Raw genomic sequence first — 24,012 nt, forward strand, 5'->3', positions numbered from 1 at the left:
TCAACTGAGTCTGGCTTTCGAACATCTTCGAAGCTCATTGGTTCGACATGCGGAAGGTTTCGTGGAAATATTTGGGTGTAGTTTTCCAACTGTTGTGTAATGGTGTGTAGCGCACGTATAGAAGCGCTTTTTAAACTACATTTCCCAAAGAAACTAGAAGCCTCTACGCTGCTGTCAAGCGCCGAAGGTCACACGCGTGTTTTTGAACACAAGCGATGCTTAAGAATTGAGCAGCTGATAAATGGATTAAAAATAAGACTTGATGCTAATAGGAAACTATGCGTGCAGTGCTAACTCTTGTTAAATGAGGACGTTTCAGACACAGACATCTCGCAGGTGTGTTTTCTTCTCAGTCAGCCTTACTTAAAAGCATCACATCTTCACATACTTTCCGCTATGCTTAGGTGTATAGTTAGACTTCAGAGTCAGGTTGGGAATGCTTTTTCTCTCAGTAAAGTGTGCCCGAGAAATCAGTACTACGAAGGTGTTGCGAGATACTCCGCAGCCACAGCAGGTAAGAGCAATAACCACATTGAATGAAAGCTCCCGTCATCTACAGAAGATTTGTGTCATTTCACCCTGATGTGGCGTTTTTCTGTTCACCAGAAAGGAAGAGATTTTATCAAGATGTCAGCATATCTCAAAGTGAAGGTATCTGTAGTTTTGTCATTAGTAATCCAGTCAAGTATAGTATTGTAGTAGCAGGTTTTCCTGCCCCATCTTTATGATTGTGTCATTCTGGATATCTTTTGAAAAATATCTCTATATAGGTGGTTTATATGAGATAAACCTGGACCAAAGGAAGCTGAAAACTCCAGGAGGGAAGCTGTTCACGGTGCCAAATGAAGCCTTGGCCATCGCTGTTGCAACTGAGTGGGATGCTCAAAGGGACACACTCAAGTTCTACACTATGCACTTGGTAAAGCATTTGACATGGAGTTGTAGCAAAGTACTGGTGGCACCTACGTTATATAAAATAATGTTCAGAGAAAAGGAAAATTTGAGAGGAGTTTTATGATTTGATAGGTCATATTTATAAAAGGAATGTTACCCAGATCTTCCAACAACTTGCAGGACGTGTACCTTTAAAATAACTTTGCCATGATATTTATACAAAAATTTCACTGTAATATTAAGTTTGGGAAACTCTTTCCTCAGACTACCCTGTGCAACACGGCTCTCGACAATCCCACCCAACGCGGCAAAGAACAAATGATCACCGCTGCTCTCAAGTTTCTGGAGACTGACACCATTTGGTATGGCACTTGTTTATTTCTATTTATTTTAGGTTTGTTTAATTTTCTGAAACTTCAAACATAAACTCATATGCAAATGCATGTATATACATCTACATAGTCCGTATATCCTGTGAACGCCCATGTGCATTCAGAGATCCACGTACGCATCTGATAATTATTTAAATTTGAATTTATACAAAATAAGACAGGAAATGAACTATTTTATGGTATTAAATACCATAAAATAGTAACACTTATACTCGCCTTTTTCATCTTGGGAAAAAAATGTCTCTTTGCAGAGTGCTATGATACTTTAAGAACAGTTTGATTTGCACTACAGTTAATTGTTGTTTCTTTATAGCTTTAAATATGTATGCTTTCCTGATCATAATTATGATGCTATTCAGGTGTTTTCCTTAAACAGCGTCACTTAAATCACAATTAAAGCCAACATTGTGTTGAAAGACAAATATGAAAAATTCTACAATTTGACTTAAAAAGAAAATTATTTTGTTACAGTAGCAGAATAAATGGATAGCTAACTCCTGTATCTGCTTATAAAATCTACTTGTGTTACACTGTTAAATATCACATTTTTAAAGCATTTTCCTCATAGGAGCCACTCATTTGTTCATTTTATTAATAAAAAATCAGTGTTTTAACACCTATAAAGAGACATTGACACACTGTAGACAAACTTAGCTGGTTATTTTCCGAGTTGATGTTTTTATGTTGCTTAGTTGCCACCAATTGATTGGAGTTATTGTGACTTTAATGTTGTAGGATTTGTGTTTTGTGTAGTTACAGAGTAGATGAGCCCCATGGTTTAGTCGAGCTGCAGAGGAATGAATGGGACCCTGTGCTGCAGTGGATTGAAAAAAGGTAAGAACAGCTTTAGCTCTTGTTGTACATGCTGCAGTTTTGAAGGTAAAAATTTCGTGTTCTTTTCGGGGTATCCTTTCTTTTCCTAATAACAATAATTAGGTGTAAAAGGCCTCATCTGTGGTGTTCACATTGCTGTACTTAATTCAAAATAGTTAAAGAAAATCGTGTGTATGTTCTCCTTATTTTAATAGTGATTTTTGTAGAAATACAGGCATTTAAAGATTTTGTGTAATATTATTAACAGAATGTTACACAGATGATGTTGTGCAATAACATAAGCCTTATAATGAGCAGCGTATCTGATACACATCAGTTCAGTTGTATTTATATAGCTCAATTTGTAACAGTTACCATAAGACACTGTTGTAAGATAAAGACCTTGCAATATTAGAAAGAAACCCCAATAATCATGCCCATTGACCAAGCTCTTGGCGGCCGTGGGAAGGAAAAACTCAGTTTAACAGGAAAAAACCTCCTGCAGAACCAGGCTCAGGGTGGAGCAGCCATCTGTCATGTCAATACTCTGGCTGTGATATTCAGCAACTGAATGACTTTTCAAGGAACTTTTAAGGCAACCTTATGATAATAATGAGTACAGTATCAATAATAAATAATAATAAATTTGTTGGGATGTTTCTAATTTTAGGAATATTGCACAAATAAATGAAGTCATTCCTACATTTTTGTTTAATGTGCTCACTGAAGCACATGCTGTGATCAACAATGACTCCAAGATTCTTCATAGTGTTACCGAAGGCCAAGTTAAAACCATCTCAGAACACAAAATTGGTCCAAAAACCTCTCATGTTCAGCTGGGGGTTTTTTTGTAAAAAGATAACAATGTTAGCCTTTTCTGCAGCTATAGGGCATATATGGCATTAGGGATGGGTATCGTTTAGGTTTTATCCGATACCGGTGCCAAATCGGTACTTTTGAAACGGTGCCGGTGCTTAAACGGTGCTCGAACCGGTGCTTAAAGAATGGAGAACACAAAACTTTGTCCAAAAACCTCTCATGTTCAGCTGGGTTTTTTTGTAAAAAGATAACAATGTGTGCCTTTTCTGCAGCTATGTGGCATATATGGCATCACCCTTGGCTGGAAGCAGTGCTTAAACAATGGAAAAAAACACAAACTTTGTCCAAAAACCTCTCATGTTTAGCTGTTTCCCCACTTTTTCTTTGGTCATTTTAGCCTTTTTGGCCAGGGTGAAGGGAGTATCTGCCATCAACAAGAAGACAGCTGCATGTAGCTATGATGATGTTTGCTAGTTCACCTTACATGCATTAATGTAATAACGTGTTTAGCCTACTCAACGTAAATTACACACGAACAACATGAAGCTACTCATGCAGAGAAGAACGGCTGCTGCTGCATCATCATCCTCATCATTTCTGCTACACTGGCAGGGCTAGGGGCCAGGACTCTATTCTTCGGGTTTTTGGGGGATGTTGCTCCGGGTCCGATAACTGGCAAACCCACCCGACGTGCACGTGTGTGAGGTCTCGCAGCAAGCTATCAAATAGGCGCATTTCTCGGCTTTTAAAAAAAACGCTATGCGTGGCCAGCTGTTTAATCGGATTCTTGGTGTTACCTCCTTTGACAGTATCACAGTATCAGCTTAAAGCACTTGTTGCAGGCTGCTGAGTTTGCATATTTTGCTGTGAAGTACAGCCAGACTTTTGACCGCTTCGCCTTGGACATTTTTAATCTGTAGCTCTGCTCTAACAGAACGTACGTACCTGGCCCCGCCTACTATCCTCGGAAACGTAAAATGATTGGCTAGAAGTGTATCACAGCTCAGGAAAAAAAAGCACCGAAATAAAGCACCGAAATGTGCGCTGCTTTTCGGTCTGGTTACTACCGTTTATGTCAGAACCGGTGCCATCATGGCACCGGACACCGGTACCCATCCCTATATGGCATCACTCTTGGCTGGAAGCAGTGCTTAATCAATGGAAAGGGTGAAGGGAGTATCTGCCATCAAACAAGAAGACAGCTGCATGTAACTACGACGGTGTTTGCTAGTTCACCTTACGTGCATTAATGTAATAACGTGGTTAGCCTACTCAACGTAAATTACACACGAACAACATTAAGCTACTCACGCAGAGAAGAACGGCTGCTGCTGCCATCATCATCCGTCATCATTTCTGCTACACTGGCAGGGCTAGGGGCCAGGACTCTCCTCTTCGGGTTTTTGGGGGATGTTGCTAACTCCGGGTCCGATAACAGGCACCACACCCGCAGTAGATGTGCTATCAAATACGGCACATTTCTCGGCTTTTAACGTCGCCAGGTGTTTCATCAAATTCGAGGTGTTGCCTCCTTTGCACAGTATCAGCTTAAAGCACTTGTTGCAGGCTGCTGAGTTTGCATCTTTTGCTGTGAAGTACAGCCAGACTTTTGACCGCTTCGCCTTGGTCATTTTCAATATGTAGCTCTGCTCTAAAAGAACGTACGTACCTGGGCCCGCCTACTACGCTTGCAAAGGTAAAATGATTGGCTAGAATCTAAAGTGTATGACATCTCAGGGAAAAAAAGCACCGAAATAAAGCACCGAAATGTGCGCTGCTTTTCGGTCTGGTTACTACCGTTTATGTCAGAACCGGTGCCATTATACCGGTACCCATCCCTATGTATCACCTGCATAGATAAATGAATTACTTGCTGTGGGGAGTAAATAAGTAAAGTAATGCAAAAAAGTCAACAGCAATTTCTAGTAATTATTTATTTATTTGAATACCAACCTGAACACTGGCCAGATTTGTTTCATGTTTCTTGACAGGTCTGGACTGTAGCCTGGCCAGTTTAACCAGTTTACAATCTTGCTACGGAGCCAGGCTGTTAGGGATCTCTGTGTTTCATTCATAACAAGCTGAATGAGCTTCTATTATCCATTTGGTCAGATTACAGAGTGTTTAGTGCTGTGATTTCTGGGAACTTTAAGCCATTTCATGTTGTTCTTTAGCCTTGTGCCATATATGCGGGTATTCCTTCTCTTCTAAGCAGAAAGTTATGCGTGAGAATGTGATATCTTTAGATACTGTAAATCTTTTAAATATGCTATATAACTGAGAAGAAATCCTGAGGTAGGTTGGCACGTTCGTCTGCTCTCTTATCTCCCAATGGCGCACCACACCAGATGTTAATTTGGCACAGATCTTAAATGGATGCTGTGATGACACAATACTCCCATTTGTCTGGTGTTGGGAGTGACACTAGGAGTATGTTAAGGGTCTCCTTCTGGTCTTGAAGCGGGGATCTTTTGCATGTAAGGCAAATGTGTTAACCACTAGAAAAATTACAACATGTTAAAAGTAGAAATTTGAAAATGAGTGCTGTTTTGTTTTTTGTTTTTTTTAAAGAACAATATTTTTTTACTCATGTTCAACACTCGATACTTTGTATTTGTTGTATATTTCAGTTAAATCTAAGGAGAAGTGATTCATATTTTACATTCTTTCCAACTTTTTAGCTTTTTCACCAAAGTGCCGATGAGCTTATGCTATGATGACGTCTCCATCTGTTCGTCTGTACAGTCATCTGCTCCCAGTTCACAAGAATCACTATTCCTCCCAGAGTGCTTGTTAGCATTTAATTGCTTGTAATGTTCATAAAATGAGTTTTGTCATCTGTAAATGCCCTTCTTCTTCTTCTTCTTCTTCTTCTTCTTCTTCTTTTTTTCAAAAATGTAGTCTTCTGAGCATGCTCAGACCACAAAATCATTGCAGTTATGTTTTAAAATGATAAATTATAAAAAACAAGCCTGATGATTGAAAACAAGAACTAATAGCATGCCATCTGGCAAATTTCAGATGCTCAATTTGGGATTTCTCCAGTGTAACCTTCATGCACAGTGCTTACAGTTTCGCTAAAATCTCACTCCTGATGTGCTGAACAATATTCAGTTCGAACCATTTAGCGAAGCCGTTAACTTAATATTAAAGAAAGGACTACATGAAACACCATGTGATGTAATAGCTTGAAATATTGCTTAGTTGTGCACCACTTGTATCTTTTTAGGTGGTGCTGATCATGATCTTGTTGGTCATGATCAGGGAGGGAGTTGGTCCTGTTGGCTGACTCCACTCGAAGGTGTGGCTGGAACCTTTATAACACCATAAAGTCAGCATTATGATTAAATCTATGACATGCTGATATTTAGTCATGCTTTTTGTGGCCATAGTTACTACTGACCATGTAGTCATGGTACTCTTGAGCTCAAACACACACATTTGGTGCAGAATGAGACAAATTTTCCCTGGATATGACTTTTAAAATCTCATTAGTTTGTGCAATAAAACCAACCAGTGATACAGAAACGGCATCACTTTCTCACACATTACACTGACCTATGACATGTGACGGCGCGTGAGCTTGATGAGCTCCTACATCATCGACGTTCTCGTTTGGAAACAGTTGAAAGTGCTTTACTAATTTTTATTTTCCCCACAACTTCGCTGCAGATATAACGTCACTATTGGCTCCTCAGCCAGTATTTTGGGCCCTGAGATTCCAGAGGCAACCAAAGACACCTTACGGCAACATCTCAAGTCTCACAACTTCTGGTCTCTGACAGGTAACACACACCTATATGCTTTTTTTGTTTTGTTTTGTTTTTTCAGGCTTTTGACCTTGTTTTAGATGGGATTTGCCTGTATCTAACATGTTTTGCTTGTTTGGTAACTGTAAATGGCACAGCTGATGATGAGGAAGGGAAATGCTGTTTGAAGTGGAGATGGTGTGATGTTTAAATCACATGGTTTGGTTGATATATGATTTGACTAAATTTTACATGCGTGTTGTTGTTCCTGTGCAGGACTTGAATATGTGATCACCCAGCTCAAGTCTATTGTATTGTCACTGGGCATGATTGACAGGCACCTGAGCGTGGAGCAGGCAGTGTTGCTCTCCAGACTGGAGGAGGAATACCAGGTAGGGAATTGCTGAGTCATATGCTTTTTTTTTATATTACTTGCATGAGGATTTTTGCCTTTTTCAGTCAGTTTATGTATTGGCTTAACTGAGGAGTTGGACAAAACTGGTTTTGAACCGGATTTGTCATTACGAGAAGCTTCTAAGATTTGTTGTTTTAGCTTCACTGACACTCTTACATGACACCTACCCTGGCAGTATATAATGTATAAAACGTGAAAGTTTTGCTTGTTTTTTTGCAAATGCCTTGATTTATGATGCTCTTCTGGCCAACACTCTTAACATATTCTCTATTTAATCCTATTAACGTATTTCTTTCTTTCTTTTTCTTCCCCCCCTTCACAGATTCGACGCTGGGGAAACGTGGAGTGGGCCCATGACTACGACATGTATGAGCTGAGGGCACGGACTGCTGCTGGTGCCCTTTTTGTTCACCTCACATCCGAGAGTTCGACTGTCAAACATAAACTTCTGCAGGACTGAAAAGGATTAGGATCAACTACTGAGAACATCCCCAGCACCTATGTTGTATAAATGTCTCTGCATTCATAAAAAGGCTGCATATTCTGTCTGTTCTGTTTAGCAGTGACAGCTGCTCTGTTGTGATCTGTTATGCAGTCATCTCACTCCAGTTAAACATGCTGGCTCTCCTTTTTGCAGTGTTTACATGTAGCAGCTGCCAAGTGTGACACCCTTCACAGAGTTTCCAGTGGGTTCTCAATCACCCGTGACATTTTGGACAGCGACACATTGCCTCAGAAGAATAGTGAAGGTTTTTGTTGTCTCTGTGGCAGTGGAGCAATAATTCTGCATTTGATTTTGTTTTGTTTTTTTTGCTTTCTTTGAGCCACAATGTCACTACTGGAAAGCAGATATGCTCATCTTAACTGCACACTATTCAGTCTGTACTGACTGCACTGTGTGCTGTCTGGCTCTGGCAATTACATGTGAAAAATATAAACTTCATTAAATTCTGAATTCTAATTATTTTTTGCTAATGAATTAACTATGTTCTGTATGTCACGGTATTTTTCTTTGCTGGTGAAGTGTAAAACTGAAAATGTAGAGAGAACGCCATTATTATTAAAGCTTCTCTGCAAAGAGCAGTCTTCACAGGAATTGTTGTTATTACAGTTGATATAAATCAAGGAATGACATCATGCTTGTGGATATGATTCATATTCTTTTTTTCACAAAACATTTTCCCTTATGTCATATTTATCTGATAATGAACTTTATATAACACTTTTATAGTGATAAAGATAACTAAAGACAAATATTTTCTATAGTTAACTAATAATTATCATCATAATAAATTAAAATAAATATATAGATATATTTTTTAAAAATACCAGGAATGGGTAAAAACGTAAAATAACAATTCAAAGTTCGCATTAACCAACAGAAGAGCTAATGCTACTTCCATAAGATATCAGTTTGGTTTATAAAGGGAATTAAAGGTTCCCTTTATTTACAATCGCCCAACTCTCATGATGGTTGTTCTTGCTGTCCAATCACACTGGAGCATAGGATTTTTTCACCCAATTACGTTGATGCGTAGGCGGGACTTGCTGGACGTTTCCTCAAGTATCATCGTTATCAACCCATGGACTGACTTGTTTGTTGTCGGGCAAGATGGAGTTCATTTTGGGAAATCCTTACACTACGCCAGTGGGACATTGCATTGGTACGCAAATAATTATTTAGGGGAGGACATTGTGGAGAGATGTATGTGTATATCTTAGAGAGGTGTCTATTTTATGTAATAGTCATTTACGGGTTAGCTACCTTTAGCATGCTAATGTCCCTGAATGAGTTCTCTACAGCTGGAAAGCCACCGTTAGCCGCCTAGCTAACTATTACAACATTTGCTGTCACTGTGTAAGCTCTCTCGTTAACAAATTTAATGTGTGCTTTGTGCCATTACGCCATTACCTGTGTCGCACAAGCCGTTTACGTGTGCATCTGTAATAATGACAAGCAGCTAAGTTAGCTAACAGCTAGCCAACAGCCATCGTCATATATTCGGGGCGCAGTTTTTAAGACGTTATTAAGATGATTTCCTTATGTAAGTACATGTGTGTTTTAGAGAGAGCCACTGATGGATCCCTACAAAGTGAAGACTGGACTCTCAACATGGAAATATGTGACATCATCAATGAAACAGAGGATGGGTGAGTACCTTGTGAAAATCAATGAATAACCGCATAGGTGTTGATTAAATTCTGTTTAAACTGTGCACTGGTTTGGTTTTACCGTTTTACCGGCCTGTGATTTTTACATTGTGGAGTGCTGCAAACACGATCAAGTACTTCATCTTTTCCCCTTTTCTCTACCATCGAATCATAAGTGAGCCAGTCTAGCCCTGGCTGCATGAGGAAGATTTATGCGAGGCCTCACTTCTTATCTCTGTGCTTCATTAACCTTGTACAGAACGTGTGCAACTGGTGTGTGAAGTCCACGTTTGATCAGTGGATTGCACTTAAGATTAGGTGGCTCTAACCTACAGAAGTGTACTGTAATAAGAAGTCTGTTTGTCTTTTGTCTATGAGGAATGCAATGGGTGTAACACATCCACTTATGCAAGGCGTGTTTGCTCTGTTGGAAGTAGAGACAAAGTTAATAATTTACTTCTTAGAGCAGAACAGCTACAGCATCAAAGAATTATTGGCTCATGCTTCTGATATTCAACTTTCTAATGTTTGTCACAGTATCTGACATCTTGTCAGTGCCACTGAAAATGGCAGCTAAAGCTTTAATTTATCAGCTTATTAGAAATCATGTGTCCTTCCCTGTGGGACATGTTTTCGTAGTCCATTTAAAAGCACACCAGGCAGGCATGCTATAATGTGGTATTTTTGTGTGTTTAATGTGGGTTTTGACTTGTGTCTGTATGTGTGTATGCAGGCCAAAGGATGCCATTAGAGCAATGAAGAAAAGGCTAAATGGCAATCGGAACTATAGGGAAGTAATGCTGGCTTTAACGGTAAGTTCACATGAGCAGGAGGAGAGCAGCTAATGTATGCTTTTTATATAATATATTAGCATATAACGTTAATATCAGTTTTCCTTATATAACAGTCAAATGAATTGGTCAAAGGTGCTTTGTTTTGGCATTTATCGGTAACATAAATAAAAGTATTATGATTGCATTTATCAGTACTAAGTTGATTGCATAACATAATTTGCATTTGCAGTTTTTAGTCCAACACATTATGTCCATTTTGTATCTTGGCTCCAAAACTTCTGAACCTCTCTGTAAGAGGAGCTATTTCAATGATGGCGTCTGTGCATCTGTCAGGTTCTGGAGACGTGCGTGAAGAACTGTGGCCATCGTTTCCACGCTTTAGTGACTAGCAGAGACTTCGTTGATGGCGTGCTTGTTAAAATTATCTCTCCCAAGAACAACCCACCTACCATTGTTCAAGATAAAGTACTCGCCCTGATTCAGGTAAGCACGGCAGAACTGAATGCACAAAATTTGCATTCTCGTGTATTTGTTTTTTTCCCCTGTTTTTATGACAATATATAACTTCCAGAGAGAGTGCACAGTGTATGTGGAGCTCTGCACAAAGGGAAAGTAGCATGTGTATATATGGGGGAGGACCAAATTATGTTTAACCTTGTTTAAATATTGCATTTTAATAAGATGACCTAGTAAATTCCCAACAAATATTGAGATTCACCTCAGCTGTGTTATATATGTAGACGCTATGTGGTAGAAACCCTTAAAGAAAACTAAATGAGCATCAAATTATTATTTAAAACATCTGTATCATAAGGGCCCAAAATTTCACAAACCACGCATCCTTAATATATTTGCTTCTGCAACGATGTACGTCACTGTGAGAGACCTAATCATTTGTGACTCAGTCGGTTTGTGGATTTTGTTGCGACTGTGGTGGCTGCCCAGGTGGTCTTTCATCCCCAGGCACAGTCTCGGGTAAGGCACACTGTCTCCAGGGCTTCAGCCAGTAGCAGCTCTAGTTACCTGTCAGAGCTCAGATAACCCAGCAAGGTTTGTGTGTGTTGCTGTTATTGCCATCAGGGATGCTGTATGACCACAGCTTACAGCATGGAGGAGGAGCACGAGCATACAGTAGTTGTGAGAGAGAAGCTTGATGATTTTTTTTTTATTATTTTTTTTATTTATTTAGTAGTCAGAGAAACCAGTTTGACTTGAAGGTCAACTGGGAAAAATGCATGGGAAACATTTATAGCGTAACACTCCCTTCATGCAGCAGCTGGAGTGTTGTTGACATTTTCATTAGTAAGAGAGGTAAAACCCAGCTGGGCAGCAGACTGTGGTTATGCTGGTGCAGCTCCCTAACCACCTGTTTCATCTCTCAGGGATGAATGTGTGCACTTTGGAGTTGATAAAAGTTGGCAAGTGTGGACATTTCATAGCTTTTACAAGTTTAAAGTCAAAAGCTCTATGATTATTTTGGTAACCTGCATTTCTTTCGGGCTGTTGTGTTGTCTTGTATTTAAGCTGTTGTAATGGCTCGAGCCCAATTTACCCTCTGGTAAGAGCGAAGCCAAACGCTTTGTAGTTTGTTCGCCGAATGTATTCAGGGAAGACAAACAAATATCATCAGAGAACAGACTCCTTTTACTGTCTGCGCATCATTTGCTTTGTTTGCCTTTTCAGCCTTCCCTTTTATCCATTGTTTAAATTTCTTTTTTTTTTTCAGTCGGTCACGCTCATTTCTCTTTTCTTTTAACTCTTTTTACTCTCTGTTATCTTTATCCAGGCGTGGGCCGATGCATTCAGGAGCAGTCCTGACCTCACGGGTGTGGTTCAAATCTACGAGGAGCTAAAGAGAAAAGGCATCGAGTTCCCAACGTCAGAGCTGGAGACGCTGTCACCTATACATACACCCCAGCGTGTAGGAGAGCTCATGCTTGGCAGCCTAGTTTGCTAAAGTTTCTTTGCCAGAACTATTTGGTGTGATTACGTTCCCAGGTAACATGTTGCATAATGATATGTTTGTTATCACCTTCTCTGTTGTTTCTAGTCAGCTACTGCTCCGGAGGGTGACTCTACCTTACACAAGCACAGCAGCACTACTCAGCCCACACAACACTCTGTGCCACCAGTCTACACCACCCCTCAAGTCCCCAACATTCATGCCTCCGGAGCCATTAATCCCACACCCGAACAGGTACAGTGGTAATCCTATCCTATTCCTTTTCCTTTTAATATCCGCTCTCAAGTGTACGCCATGAAGATTCCAAGAATCTGCCCAATTAACGATCTTTCTGTAATTTTGAATTGCCTCACCTCCAGTTTTCGAGGTCATCTTCTTATGCACCTCTGGACTGGTTTCAGTGCAGGTGATAAATATAGATTACTTCCTAGAAGTCCTTTTGTGTCCCTTTGACTTTAAGCCTCTGCTGGGCTCCTCCACTGTGTCGCAGTGGTCATCCTTAAACTTGATTGTCAATCACATGGAGGTATATCTGGTGAGTGATGAGTCATGAGTATGTGTGTATCCAAAGGTCCCCCCACCCAACTTGAAAGCACGTTCACCATCATTGCTGTTCAGCCTGTTTCAGCTGAAGGTTACTATGCAAGGAATTCCCTGTTTACAATCTAATGAATGTCAGAAAAACAAGCACGTGTGCTGCCCTTCAAATGAAAACCACTCACTCTTGAAACAGAGGTTGGTGTTTGCTTTCAAAGCCCAAGAGTGAACAGTGGAAGCAGAGTGCAGAAAGCAGTCCAAATGTGCACAAAGAGATGATCTTGAAGGGGACACACCTTTATACTTTCGCAATTATCATTCTCTGGTGGTTTTCCTCGCTACCACAGTAATACTTGTGTTTTAAATTAAAATGTATGGAAATAATATAAAATTGACTTTTACTTAAGGTAATTTATGCTTTACTTTTTTAGTTTTTTGTTTTGTTTTTTTAAATCACCCAGTTTCCAAGTGCTAGCATTTAGGCGAACTTGCACTGTTATCATGTAGATTTCCCGGCTACGCAGTGAGTTGGACATTGTTCGTGGAAACACTAAAGTGATGTCAGAGATGCTGACAGAAATGGTGCCAGGACAGGAGGATGCTTCAGACTACGAGTTGCTACAGGCAAGACACCACTTACTCACATAACACACAAATAAAAATGTATCTGTAAATTAACAAATGTAAAAACTTTATTTATTACATTTTTTTAGGCCGGCATGTACAAATGTGACTCAAAAGCAGACTGGGATCCGTTTGCATACGTGTGTTTTTGTAAGCATTTGTATTGTGTACATTTGTTTTGTGTAGGAGCTCAACAGGACTTGTAGAGCTATGCAGCAGAGAATAGTGGAGCTCATCTCCTGTGTTTCTAATGAGGCAGTAACGGAGGAGCTGCTGCATGTCAATGACGACCTCAACAACATTTTCCTCCGCTATGAAAGGTTAGAAAACGCAGGCAAACATGTTGCGCAAATGCAGGTGTAAACTTGTCTTTGGGTGCAAGAACGTGCACGTAGCCAAACCTGTTTTTACCCTCTCAGCACAAATTGAGTTTGGTAAACTACAGGTGTTTTGTTCCTTCCTTTCATGCTATCTCTTTGTTGCTTTTAGGTATGAGAGGTTCAGGTCTGGAAGGTCCTCAGCTCAGGGTGTAAACAATGGGGTGAGTCAGCTCATAGTGTGATCGCATCACACTTAAAATTCCTGGATTTCCTCTCCGAATGTTTTGAGCTAATTTGCACTGTTTATTTTGTGCATTCTTGGACATCCACACCTTTCAGTGTCTGCAGTGTGGATGTGCATGTTAACATTACCAGTCAGGCTTTCCTGTGCCGTCTTTATATGTCAAAACCTGTCAGCTGTTTACCAGATGTACATGCCTAATTAAATGGAAACCCAACAAAGACACATGCAGTTGGTTTCACAGTAAAATATAGAGACATCTTTGAAGACTTTTTATATTTAGTTTAGATTTTCTGTTCTCATTCGAGTGTCAGATTGCATTTCTACACTATAGTTCAAGCAGACCTGCTGTATTTAAGTTCTGCGGAGTAAGTGAAACAAAGACCATGATTATACAGCAGAGAATGCAAATTTAATTGCTGTTGCGCTGGAGCTGGGCTGCTTGTATTTTATTCATTGCACATTACAATAAAACAAGCAGCCCAGTCATTGCTTTGCAAGACGCAAAGCAGTATGTTCCAGAACAATTTCTAACAGCAGTGTGTTGTTTATTTAAAGCTTGCATGTGTCTATAAATTACTGCCTTGCTGTGTTTCAAACCTATCAGTAAAAAAACCCAAAAAAACCCAAAAAACTGTTTAAATAGCAAATTTATTTTCTGCTGCTTCCTTAACTTAATATGCCATCGATCACATGACTGGACCTGCTTATAGTAGAATGTAGGGTTGGGCAAGTATTGACACGATTGCACATTACGTTTAGAAACATCATAGATTTGTTCAGTTAAAACATTAAAAATATATCAAAGTGAATTAATAGACGTTATAAATGAACTGAATTAAACATAGAGCGAGTTTAGGCTTTTAAGGAGGGACACAAACAGTTGTAAAGGTGCATTTTTGGGGCACAGTGAGTTAGAACACTATTGTGAAACAGAATAATAGTTTATTTTTCATTAATTATAATCAATGGGATTCAAAATGAGAGCAGTGTGAGGCTGTAAACCACTGCCAAAGCTGGAAATTTCCTGCATAGAAGAAATCATTGAATTTGGATTTGTTTATGTTTTCTGGAGAATTTCACATGATGTGACTTGAAATATCAAGTTGTTAAAAAGTCCTTTTGAATTTCCTGGATCCTGATTTATCCCAAACCTTTATTACACCCTCTAACTTCCACGCAAATCCTACTACAGTGACTAACTGACAGATCTGATAACGTAATATTTTGTGCTTAAAAAAAAAAAAGGGAATCTTCTGTTGGAGAAGTATCACCACCTTAGTGGGTTTCAGATCGTTTAGGCATGATATATCTCCCACAGCCATCATGCCTTTACAGTCTGTCCATACACAGGCATGTTAATGGTATTCACTGTGTCTTCCTTTTCTGTTCTTTTCTGTTCTTCTGTTACTTTGGCTAGCTGAAACAGGCAAGTATGAAAATATTGTCACCTCCCCCCCTTTAAATGATCAGTCACCCAACTGTGACATTCAATACATGACTAAAGAACATGGGGCCAGCATTCAGCGGTACCTTTTTAACCATATGGTATGTTTTCAGTCTACAGCCAATGATATGTGAAACCTGGAGGCAGGCTGACAGCGACATGAGCTTAAGATGGCACCTAAATGAATGTATGCCCTAGAATCACTGTCATGTTGGCTTTCCGTCATCTCAGACCGTCAGGGTTTGAGATCTGCAAATTGGTCTTAACAGAGAAAGTTTCACAGAGCCCAAAGATTCAGTCTACCCTCCTCCCTGCCCGCTGTATTTCTGCCTTCTTAAGGGGGTTGTTTGTCATCACTCTAGGTTCATGATAAATGGCCTGATTGGCATTTGTCCTATATGAAGTGGAATTGAAGCATAACTATTTCTCTAGAATAAAACTGTATTGTTTTACCCCCTTAAGAAACTGTTTTGCAGAAATTGAGTTGATTTGCTGCTGCCCAGAGTCACAGACATTTTTCATGCTCTCCTGAAGCTAAACACTTTCGTTTTTTTTTTCTCCACATTTGTTCTGTTAAACTAAAAAGCTAAGTACTGAATAACCCTGCCTTTAATAGCCTCCCCCCCCAAAAAAATTATTTTGCTCCTCATATACGAAAAATCATAAATCCTTTGATTTTTACCTGAAACTGTTTCATCATTTCTCCTTCATCCAGGTCCTCAGTGAGGCTACAGAAGACAACCTGATAGATCTCGGCCCAGGCTCCCCTGCTGTGGTGAGCAATATGCCAAATGCAGCCCCAACCAGCTTGCCTCCCACTGTCACAGCCCCTGCAGGAAGGCCCTCCTCCCCAGCTACTCTGGCCTCCCGATTGGCTGGTCTCGGTATGCACTAAATCCCTCGAAACAGTCAATAGTTACATTTTTAGCTACAGCATTACACTGTATATTCAAATACAAACCTGTTCAGAACATATTGCTGAATTCATGTCAGGTAGTCATATGGGCTTGGATTGGAGCAAAACTCAGAAACTTAATTTCCAAGTTAGTGATTGGTAGGTGGTTCAGCATCTAAAGCTTGAAGTATGGGGGGGGGGGTCTGGATCTGTTAGAGTTAATGTTGTTCTTCAGATAAGTGCTGTTGATTAACAAACTCCCGGTTCTCTTGTAATAATTTACACAACCAAATACAGGCCAGCCTCCGAGCAAAGAACAGGTAAAGACATCAGTCTAAGGGCGATCGTGGCTCAAGAGCTGGCAGTTCGCCTTGTAATCAGAAGGTTGCCGGTTCGAGCCCCGGCTCGGACAGTCTCGGTCGTTGTGTCCTTGGGCAATACACTTCACCCGTTGCCAACTGGTGGTGGTCAGAGGGCCCGGTGGCGCCAGTGTCCGGCAGCCTCGCCTCTGTCAGTGCGCCCCAGGGCAGCTGTGGCTACAGTGTAGCTTTGTGTGAATGACTGAATGTAGTGTAAAGTGCTATACAAATACAGGCCATTTACCATATAGTTATTTTTCTCATGTTGTGCTTTATTTAAATTCACGTTGGCCTAGTGAAGTTGTGACACTGTGGGTGCAGTGGGTACCATACCCAGGGTTCCTTCAGGTAGGTGTGCAGAGAGTGACGCTCCCCTTCATTGTGTGTGCAGAGAACTTCAAGCTGTCTCAGTAATCTCTCTCTGGAAAGACTTGTAGCTCACCACAATGTTAACAGTGTAATTCAAGGAAAAGCCCATTGTGTAAACCACTATAATATGGAGCCGTTAACAGTGAAATTCAGTAACTCACAAAATTCGAGTTATCACTAATGTACCATATAACTCTTGTTCACTGTCAGTTGTTTTCCTGTACCTGCTGCTGTCAGTGCCACCACTCAGTCATGTGGGTGTCACTGAAGGCATCACTGCTGAGTCCACACACTCTGCTCTCCTATCTGCCTCGAAACAGAGGCAACTTTCTCCTTTATATCTTCTGCAGCTTTTACTGTGTATACAAGCTAAAGCTTAATTTCTCCCATAGCACAAAGGGGTCTGTGTGGTCTGATGTGATGGTACATGCACACACAGAACAGACAGTTAGTTTGATGTAAGACTGTCAAAAATAAATCAACAGATAACTTTAGTTCTCGATTGTTTGGATCCAAACTGTTCTTAAAATGAATCTCAGTAGAAACAACCTTTTTCTCTTTACTTTTATTTTTGTAAAGTCTGATTCTCTTCTGTGCAGTTTGTTAACTTGATGTTAAGGTGGTTTGTTTGTTTTGTCTCTTCCAGACATGGGAGCAGACAGTGTGAGCAGTACTCTGAGCTCCCTGTCCAGCTGTAAGCCTCCACCTGCCCAGGATGACTTTGATGTGTTTGCTCAAACCAGAACCGGAACCATGTCAGAGCCACAGAAGGTGTAAGAATCCAATGAGGAGTGGCAAATTTAGTTTGGCATTTAACCTACTTCCTTTTTATTTCTGTTAAAAGTGGGCAAATAACATTTGCTTGTATGTGTTTTGTCTCAGTACTGCATCAGAAAACACCCAGGCCGCTGAAGGCCTTCCTCCCACTCTGGATGTTCTACAGACAGCTGCTGGAGGGGTGAGTCTCAGTGACAATTTGGGTCTTAATTCAAAGTCGGTGTTGTCATAGTCTGTCGGAGAATTTTGATACTGAATATTTGTGTTTGTGCGCTTTCTGACCCTGACATGCTTTTTCATCCTTGCACTGTTGCTGCTGGATGCGACTAATCCCTTGATTAAAAAAATAAATAAATTGAGAAATATAGTTTCTTTGTTTATTTACATCTTACAGCTTAACAGAGAGGGTTTGAACACTGGAGCTGTGCATCGTCTTCTTAATTTCTTTGATAAAATCAATAATTTTTCAAGCCGTGCGTAGGGAGATGGATCTTGTGTTTCATGCAGTACTAACTAGAGTTGTAAGTTGTTTTCAGCTTTGTCATCTTCTGAGAAAAAGGAAAGAAATGCTATGCTAGCTGTATTAATAGCTATGCTATAGAGCTTCCAGTTTGATTTTATTATTATTATTTTGTTATTTATTTTATGATGGGGTTTTTTTTTGGCCATGGTGTCTCTGCACCGCGGCTTGCTTTATTCATTTTCACCAGCATGGCTCTGTCTTCCCAGCTTAACCTGCACTTAGATTTGTTTTTGTATGACTTGCGCACTCATAGCTTTATCACAAACACTGATTTCGGTTTATTCATTTGTTTTTCTCACAACTGTATTAAGCTGCATTTGAGTTACCACTGACGTTCACTTAAGTCATTTTCTGTTGTGTTTGGGGCGGGATTTCATTTCTGTTTTTGTTCTGGCCACCTGTGGCGGTCTCGATGCTGCCCCCATAGGTTGTCGGAGGCCAGTCCTCTGTCATGGATGACATAGAGGAGTGGCTGAGTACTGACGTGGTGAGCCCATCATGATTTTTTTTTTTTTTTTTTTTGGTTCATTTATGCTTGCTTCTTTACTTTTTTCACTCTGTCGTATCCCTTTTTAAAAATTTCATACTGGCTTTTGAAGCCTGAAATTAACACATTTACTCGATGGTGTTTTCCTGACTGATCAATCACATTTTAATTTAGTTCACTGAAATTTTACTAACAGCGTTGTGTGAGGGGTGACTGATATAATTATGGGAGACTGTGGCAAAATGGCATGAGGTCTTGAATGCAAATAATGTATGCAACATTTTGTTTATTTTGAGCTAAAGTGGACCTATTATGCATTTTCTTTTCTTCAGCATTGTTACTATACTTAAGTAGCTTTGCATTAGTTACAGTCACAAAATCCTTATTTAGCTTGGACTGGCTTACAGATATCTCCTTAGTTCATCTACTGTCCCTGAGAGCCCATCACCTGGCAGTGTGGCAGTTCAGAAAAAAAACCTGATATAAAAACAGTTTCTCATCTTTAAAGCAAAAGTCATGCTGTAATAAACATACTGCAGTCAACCCAGAGCCTTTTCCACCTTACTGAAGGTTTACTAGTGACATAAAAGGCTGCTTAGATATAAGCTCAAACTGTTTTGAAAGCTAAAATAGCCACACTAACAATACTGTTTAACTGCCTGAACAGTGATTTAAGCTACGTTGTATATGCCCAATTCAAATATTATTTAAAGTTTGGGCAACGATGAGGAAACAAAACCACAATCTTTGAGTCTAGCCGGTTGAAAACGTTTGTCAGGCCCATCAGGTGTTTGGAGGGTGCTGAGCTCAAAGCTTTTTCTTTGCTTCAGATGACTATATGAGGAAAACTGAATTTGTTATAGTGCAATCTGAAGCGTGAGCATTTGGCTCCAAGGATGACCTGTTTGTATGTTAACCTCATGATTTAAAAAACTTTTGCTATGCTATATATGACAATCCATCAGAATAGGTCTGCTTTAGCCAAAACATCTTAACTGCCAGAGCTGTTATAGAGCGATATTATTTATTTATCTAATCTGGGCGAGTGTTTGTGACCCAGAATGAGTAATAATGCATTCCAAGACTTTAGTGCTTATTTTGTGCAAATTTGTGCTTATGTTGCACAAATTTATCAGATTGTGTGCCGAGTGTTTTGGTTGGGGAGCAATGAGAGTGTATTAGAACTTCTAATATTACCTTCACAACCTTTGGTCCGTGCTAATGATGGGTAAGTGGCTCTTGTTATGAGTGAAATTTGACGGGTAAGTCAGTTTTGGGGTTTTGTGTTTTGTTTGTTTCTTAATGTGGTTTGAATCAGATTATTGGTAAAGGGGTCATAATTTGGCTTTTGGTTTGCAGTGGGTAATGTTTGTCACAGCGTGACATGATGGGTTTTCCTTTTTCAACAGAAGGGAGATGAAGGTGAGGAAGGCGTCACAAGTGAAGGTACGACACTGTGATTCTTCTCTTCTAACACTTCCAGCTCCCCCAGCTGTATTTTGAACACATTTTTTTTTTTTAAAAAATTTTTTATGTCTCTGCCCTCAGAATTTGACAAGTTCCTTGAGGAGAGAGCCAAAGCTGTTGAGAGGGTCCCCAGCCTACCGTCGCCCCCGAGTGGTAACCCAGGAGCAGTGCAAGGAACCCCTAGCCGCAAAAAGCCAGAAAGACCCGAGGACACTTTGTTTGCCGCGTAGACCTCCCAGCTTTGACCTCCGATTTCCCCTCCAGCCTTAGACCCGACCAGCTATGCAGCTTCACCTTAGGAGAGACCGACCCGACACTGAATCACACCCACCTCTGCTAACGATTGATCGCAGCGCTACTCGACCCACACTACAGGAAATTGCACATGAAATCAGTAGAATTATGTTAAGGCTCTCCGTTAATTTCTCACGCAAAGGGAAAAGAAAATGTCCTATTTTCATACGCCAAAATGAGATGGATCCCACTCGATGAGCAGTGTTAGAGACGGTGAGGCAGCAGGTCCCCCCCCCCCACCCCTCTTTGGTGTAAATTATCTCCTTCAGCCTGGTGTGGACTGCAGATGTAGATTTGTATAAAAAAAAAAAAAAGGGGGGGGCAAAAAAAGAATCCTTGTCATAAGTAGGAATTCGTTTCCTATCCAATCCCTCAACTCAAGACAAAGTTTGTACTGTTAAAGAAACCGCTGCAGAAACATTATGGATGTTGTTGCAGACTTATCCCCCTTAATTGCAGAAGCACTGATCATACCTACGAGGCTCTGGTTTTGGTGTTTGTATCGGTCCCTTTGCAAGTCTGTCTTAAGTTGAATTGTATATCTGTAAATGACAAATGTCGGGTTTATTAGTTGTGTGTGTATATTTTAGCTTACACAAGTATGTAAGAGATGGTAATTTAATGTAGTTTTTTGTTTGTTTTTTGAAAAAGGATATATGTTGCCCTTGCTTTGACAGTAGGGATGTACCTCATTGGGCTGAGCTTTTTCAAGAGAAGGGACAAAAATTGTACACGTGATTATTTACAAAAGCTAAAAGAGACGAGGGTTAAGAAGGGATGTTGTTTTTTGCGGATTGGCGTCGTGGCGCACCGTACCCAGATACGTGTAGTCTTACCTTGCCTTCTCATTCCCCGTGACAGACGTACGTGCAGTTTTTCGGTGATTTGCTGGTCACAACAGATTTATTGAGATTATTTTGCTGAGATTCATTAGCCTGAAAGCTGCTATAGTTTTGTAAACTAAAGTTTAATTTTCATGGATTCTTAAGGTAGTGTCATGGAGTTGTGGATGGGAGTGGTTTTCTGATGAGTGCTGTCCAAGGTGCACGCTCGGAGCTGAAGAGACGTTTGCTGTCGTTCAGGAGTTTTTACTCGCTGTAGGTTTTAACTGCGTTTTGAGGGAAGATTGTGCTGTATGTGTTTTTAATTTTATTTTTTTAAGTTGGAGCTTAGAGGACCAAGTTTGTGATCTCATTTGGAATGTGGAAGGAAGAATGTCCTAATAATTGTGTTCTTGTGTTTCATTAATTTTTAAAATCAAGGGTTTTTTCTTTTTTCCAAATTCACAGATGTCCTAAAGAATAAAAACAGAAGCAGTTTGCACATGATTTTTGTGCATTTCTCCTTTTTATTTCTTAACGCTGCCATCTTTAAAGGCCTGACCTTTCAAGCGTGATTTGTTTTTTCAGAAATGAGCTCGCTGCAGACGTCAGGCTACAAATTAGACTTTTTGCTCTCGACAATAACAAATGCAACATTTTACACAATCGTAACAAGTGTGCACTTTGATGGCCGCGTTTCAACTCGTACTGTAAATCAGCTGAATCTTAGCCTAATTTAATTAATGAGCATATGAATAATTTATTCAGCACTACTTCTTTTCCTTTGTTTTTGTTTTTTTTTTTTGTTTTTTTTCTTAAAGATCAGTATTTTAAATCACTTTATTGTGAAAATTTTAAACGGGAAATGAGCTGTGTTAAGGGATGAGATGGGAAATTGTGTATGTTTTAGTGTTTCTGGCTTCTGTTTATGTAGTTAAGTTTTTTTGTTTTTTTTTTCTTGGTTTGTTTTATACGTTGTTGCTGGCTTGTGTATTTAATTTGTCATGATTGGGTTTATTGGGTATGTGGATATCCTCGGCGGCTGGAAGTGGAGGATGGTAAACACATGGAGGTGTTTCATCACTGGTCTGTAGCCGTTAAAGAATTACACTACTTGTCTCATTTTGTTTCATGAAGGATACATATTGAATAGATTTTATGTATTGACCAGCACGTGGGGGGGGAAACTGACACAAAGTAACTTAGTTTGGACACTTTGAACAAAGCATCATCATTGCACATTTTGAAAGGGAAGCTTCCTTTCTCCCTCCTTTGTCTCCTTGTTTTAGTGTTATGTGTCTGTTGTGTGACGCTGAAACATTTTAATCTCAGTTAATTTTTTTTTTTTTTTTTTTTTTTTTTTTTTTTTTTTTTTTTAATTAAACTAAGAAAGCTCCAAATGTGAGCTCAATGAATACATGTTATTCTCCTGTTTGGTTTTTTTCAGCGTGAGCTCTGTCAGTGATTTGTAACTGAACCCCAGCGTACTGATAACGTTGCCAGAGTCATCTCAGACCTGCTTTGCAGAAGAACAACGTGTTTCTTAGTCACTGGAATATACGAAAAGCAATGCCGATAATGGAGGCTGTGCTGTACGACTGCTAATTTTCCTCAGTTGCCTCATTTCTCTTTGTGTTGTTTGACTTATGCATGATCTCTAATAAAAGATTAGCAGTGTGATCTGCTGTGTGGTTTTTGTGTCTGCTGAAAATCCAGCACCTCAATCTCTTCCTAGAGTGCAATGGGCCCCACACTAATGGGGCTTTACCGCTGTTCATAGGGAATCCCCTCATCCCAAAACATGGCCCCTCATATTCTGCTTCAGTCACTGGAGCATTTCCTGGTCAAGAAATAAGGGTGTGTCTGTCACACAGTACACTGAAATATACGGGACGTCTTTGTAGCATTTTTACAGTGAGTGGCTAACTAACAGTGGATTTCTCTCAGAGGCAAATGGATGTTTTTGTGTTGGAGACCTCTGGCTACACTTCACGACAAATTCACTGAAAAAATGTGGAAGACAGATATTCTAATATGGTGTAAATCGGTTATTTTTGTCAGTAGCACATACATGTGTTGGTCTCAGATGGTCATTTGTTTTGTGTGGAGACATGTCACTACTTTGATTATGTATTTGACTACCTTTCGAATACAAGCTAAGAGTTAATTATGCCAAATACCACATTCACTTACATTTTTTTCCCCACATGCGTTGCAGAGGCTCTGAGTGTGTACAGCCACTGGGTCGGAAAGCTGAACTGAGGATCCAGTTTTCTTGGACTTAGCTGGCGTTCAAATCTCCACAGACTGTTAGCTAGCACACCCTGGTGGCTGCACCATGGAACCTCATGGCACACATGAGGTCAGGGCACAGGCAAAACCACTAAACGTCCACTTACCAAGAAAACAAACGCAAACGGTGGTCTGTTTAGCCGTATAAATTGCAGGAAGTGCTGACACAGTGCTGTGGCATGTTGTAGTTCCACTGCACGTTACAATAATCTATCACAAACATGGTTATATGATAGCTCAGTCATTTTGCCAGCTTTATTTTAGTCCTCTTGGACCGTCAGCTCAGCAGCACTTTTGCTTTTTTTTTTTTTTTTTTTTTTTTTTAAACTCTGGTCCCTGCAGTGATGTGGTGTAAAGTTTATCTTGAGGACAAATTCAAAATAATGAACAACCTGTGTACTCTAGGTTCAGAATATATTGTATTCCAGTAAGCTGGTATTAATCCATTTTCTCTGTACAGTTTTGTTTCATAGACACTACATTAACAGTATTAAGTGGAAATATGATGTAATTTTCCACATTCTCAAATCCCATTAAAACAAAAGTTAATACTTGTCTACAGCTATTAA

General features: G+C 39.9%; 2 protein-coding genes across 4 annotated transcripts; both read left to right on the forward strand.

Annotated features, from left to right (window-relative positions):
* Nucleotides 1-115: 115 nt before the first annotated feature.
* Nucleotides 116-8,216, forward strand: atpaf2 (ATP synthase mitochondrial F1 complex assembly factor 2). Of its 2 annotated transcripts, XM_040023193.1 has the most exons (9): nt 116-336; nt 453-514; nt 607-651; nt 771-919; nt 1,159-1,256; nt 2,040-2,120; nt 6,591-6,703; nt 6,944-7,059; nt 7,405-8,216. In XM_040023193.1, the coding sequence occupies exons 1-9, from the start codon at nt 305-307 to the stop codon at nt 7,540-7,542; spliced, it is 834 nt and encodes a 277-aa protein (XP_039879127.1). In that variant the 5' UTR covers nt 116-304; the 3' UTR covers nt 7,543-8,216. The 2 variants fall into 2 exon arrangements, with proteins under 2 accessions (XP_039879127.1, XP_039879126.1); XM_040023192.1 differs by having other exon boundaries at nt 116-514.
* A 401-nt stretch (nt 8,217-8,617) lies between these two features.
* On the forward strand, nt 8,618-22,831 carry tom1l2 (target of myb1 like 2 membrane trafficking protein). 2 transcript variants are annotated; one of them, XM_040023183.1, is made up of 15 exons: nt 8,618-8,746; nt 9,149-9,233; nt 9,967-10,045; nt 10,361-10,510; nt 11,814-11,948; nt 12,078-12,224; nt 13,035-13,151; nt 13,338-13,471; nt 13,641-13,692; nt 15,875-16,043; nt 17,429-17,555; nt 17,665-17,740; nt 18,510-18,569; nt 19,979-20,015; nt 20,118-22,831. In XM_040023183.1, the coding sequence occupies exons 1-15, from the start codon at nt 8,695-8,697 to the stop codon at nt 20,264-20,266; spliced, it is 1,569 nt and encodes a 522-aa protein (XP_039879117.1). In that variant the 5' UTR covers nt 8,618-8,694; the 3' UTR covers nt 20,267-22,831. The 2 variants fall into 2 exon arrangements, with proteins under 2 accessions (XP_039879117.1, XP_039879118.1); XM_040023184.1 differs by lacking the exon at nt 18,510-18,569.
* Nucleotides 22,832-24,012: the final 1,181 nt, after the last annotated feature.

Source organism: Simochromis diagramma, unplaced genomic scaffold (genome assembly GCF_900408965.1).
Source record: "Simochromis diagramma unplaced genomic scaffold, fSimDia1.1 OVJJ01000208.1, whole genome shotgun sequence".
NCBI lineage: Eukaryota > Metazoa > Chordata > Actinopteri > Cichliformes > Cichlidae > Simochromis > Simochromis diagramma.

Bases quoted from the DNA above. Each gene is read 5' to 3' on its own strand.
- atpaf2 (XM_040023192.1), top strand. From the start codon at position 397: ATGCTTAGGTGTATAGTTAGACTTCAGAGTCAGGTTGGGAATGCTTTT. The intron at 652-770 runs GTATCTGTAGTT...ATCTCTATATAG, and splicing joins CAGCATATCTCAAAGTGAAG to GTGGTTTATATGAGATAAAC. The intron at 7,060-7,404 runs GTAGGGAATTGC...CCCCCTTCACAG, and splicing joins GACTGGAGGAGGAATACCAG to ATTCGACGCTGGGGAAACGT.
- tom1l2 (XM_040023183.1), top strand. From the start codon at position 8,695: ATGGAGTTCATTTTGGGAAATCCTTACACTACGCCAGTGGGACATTGC. The intron at 8,747-9,148 runs GTACGCAAATAA...TGTGTGTTTTAG, and splicing joins GCCAGTGGGACATTGCATTG to AGAGAGCCACTGATGGATCC. The intron at 20,016-20,117 runs GTACGACACTGT...CTCTGCCCTCAG, and splicing joins GGAAGGCGTCACAAGTGAAG to AATTTGACAAGTTCCTTGAG.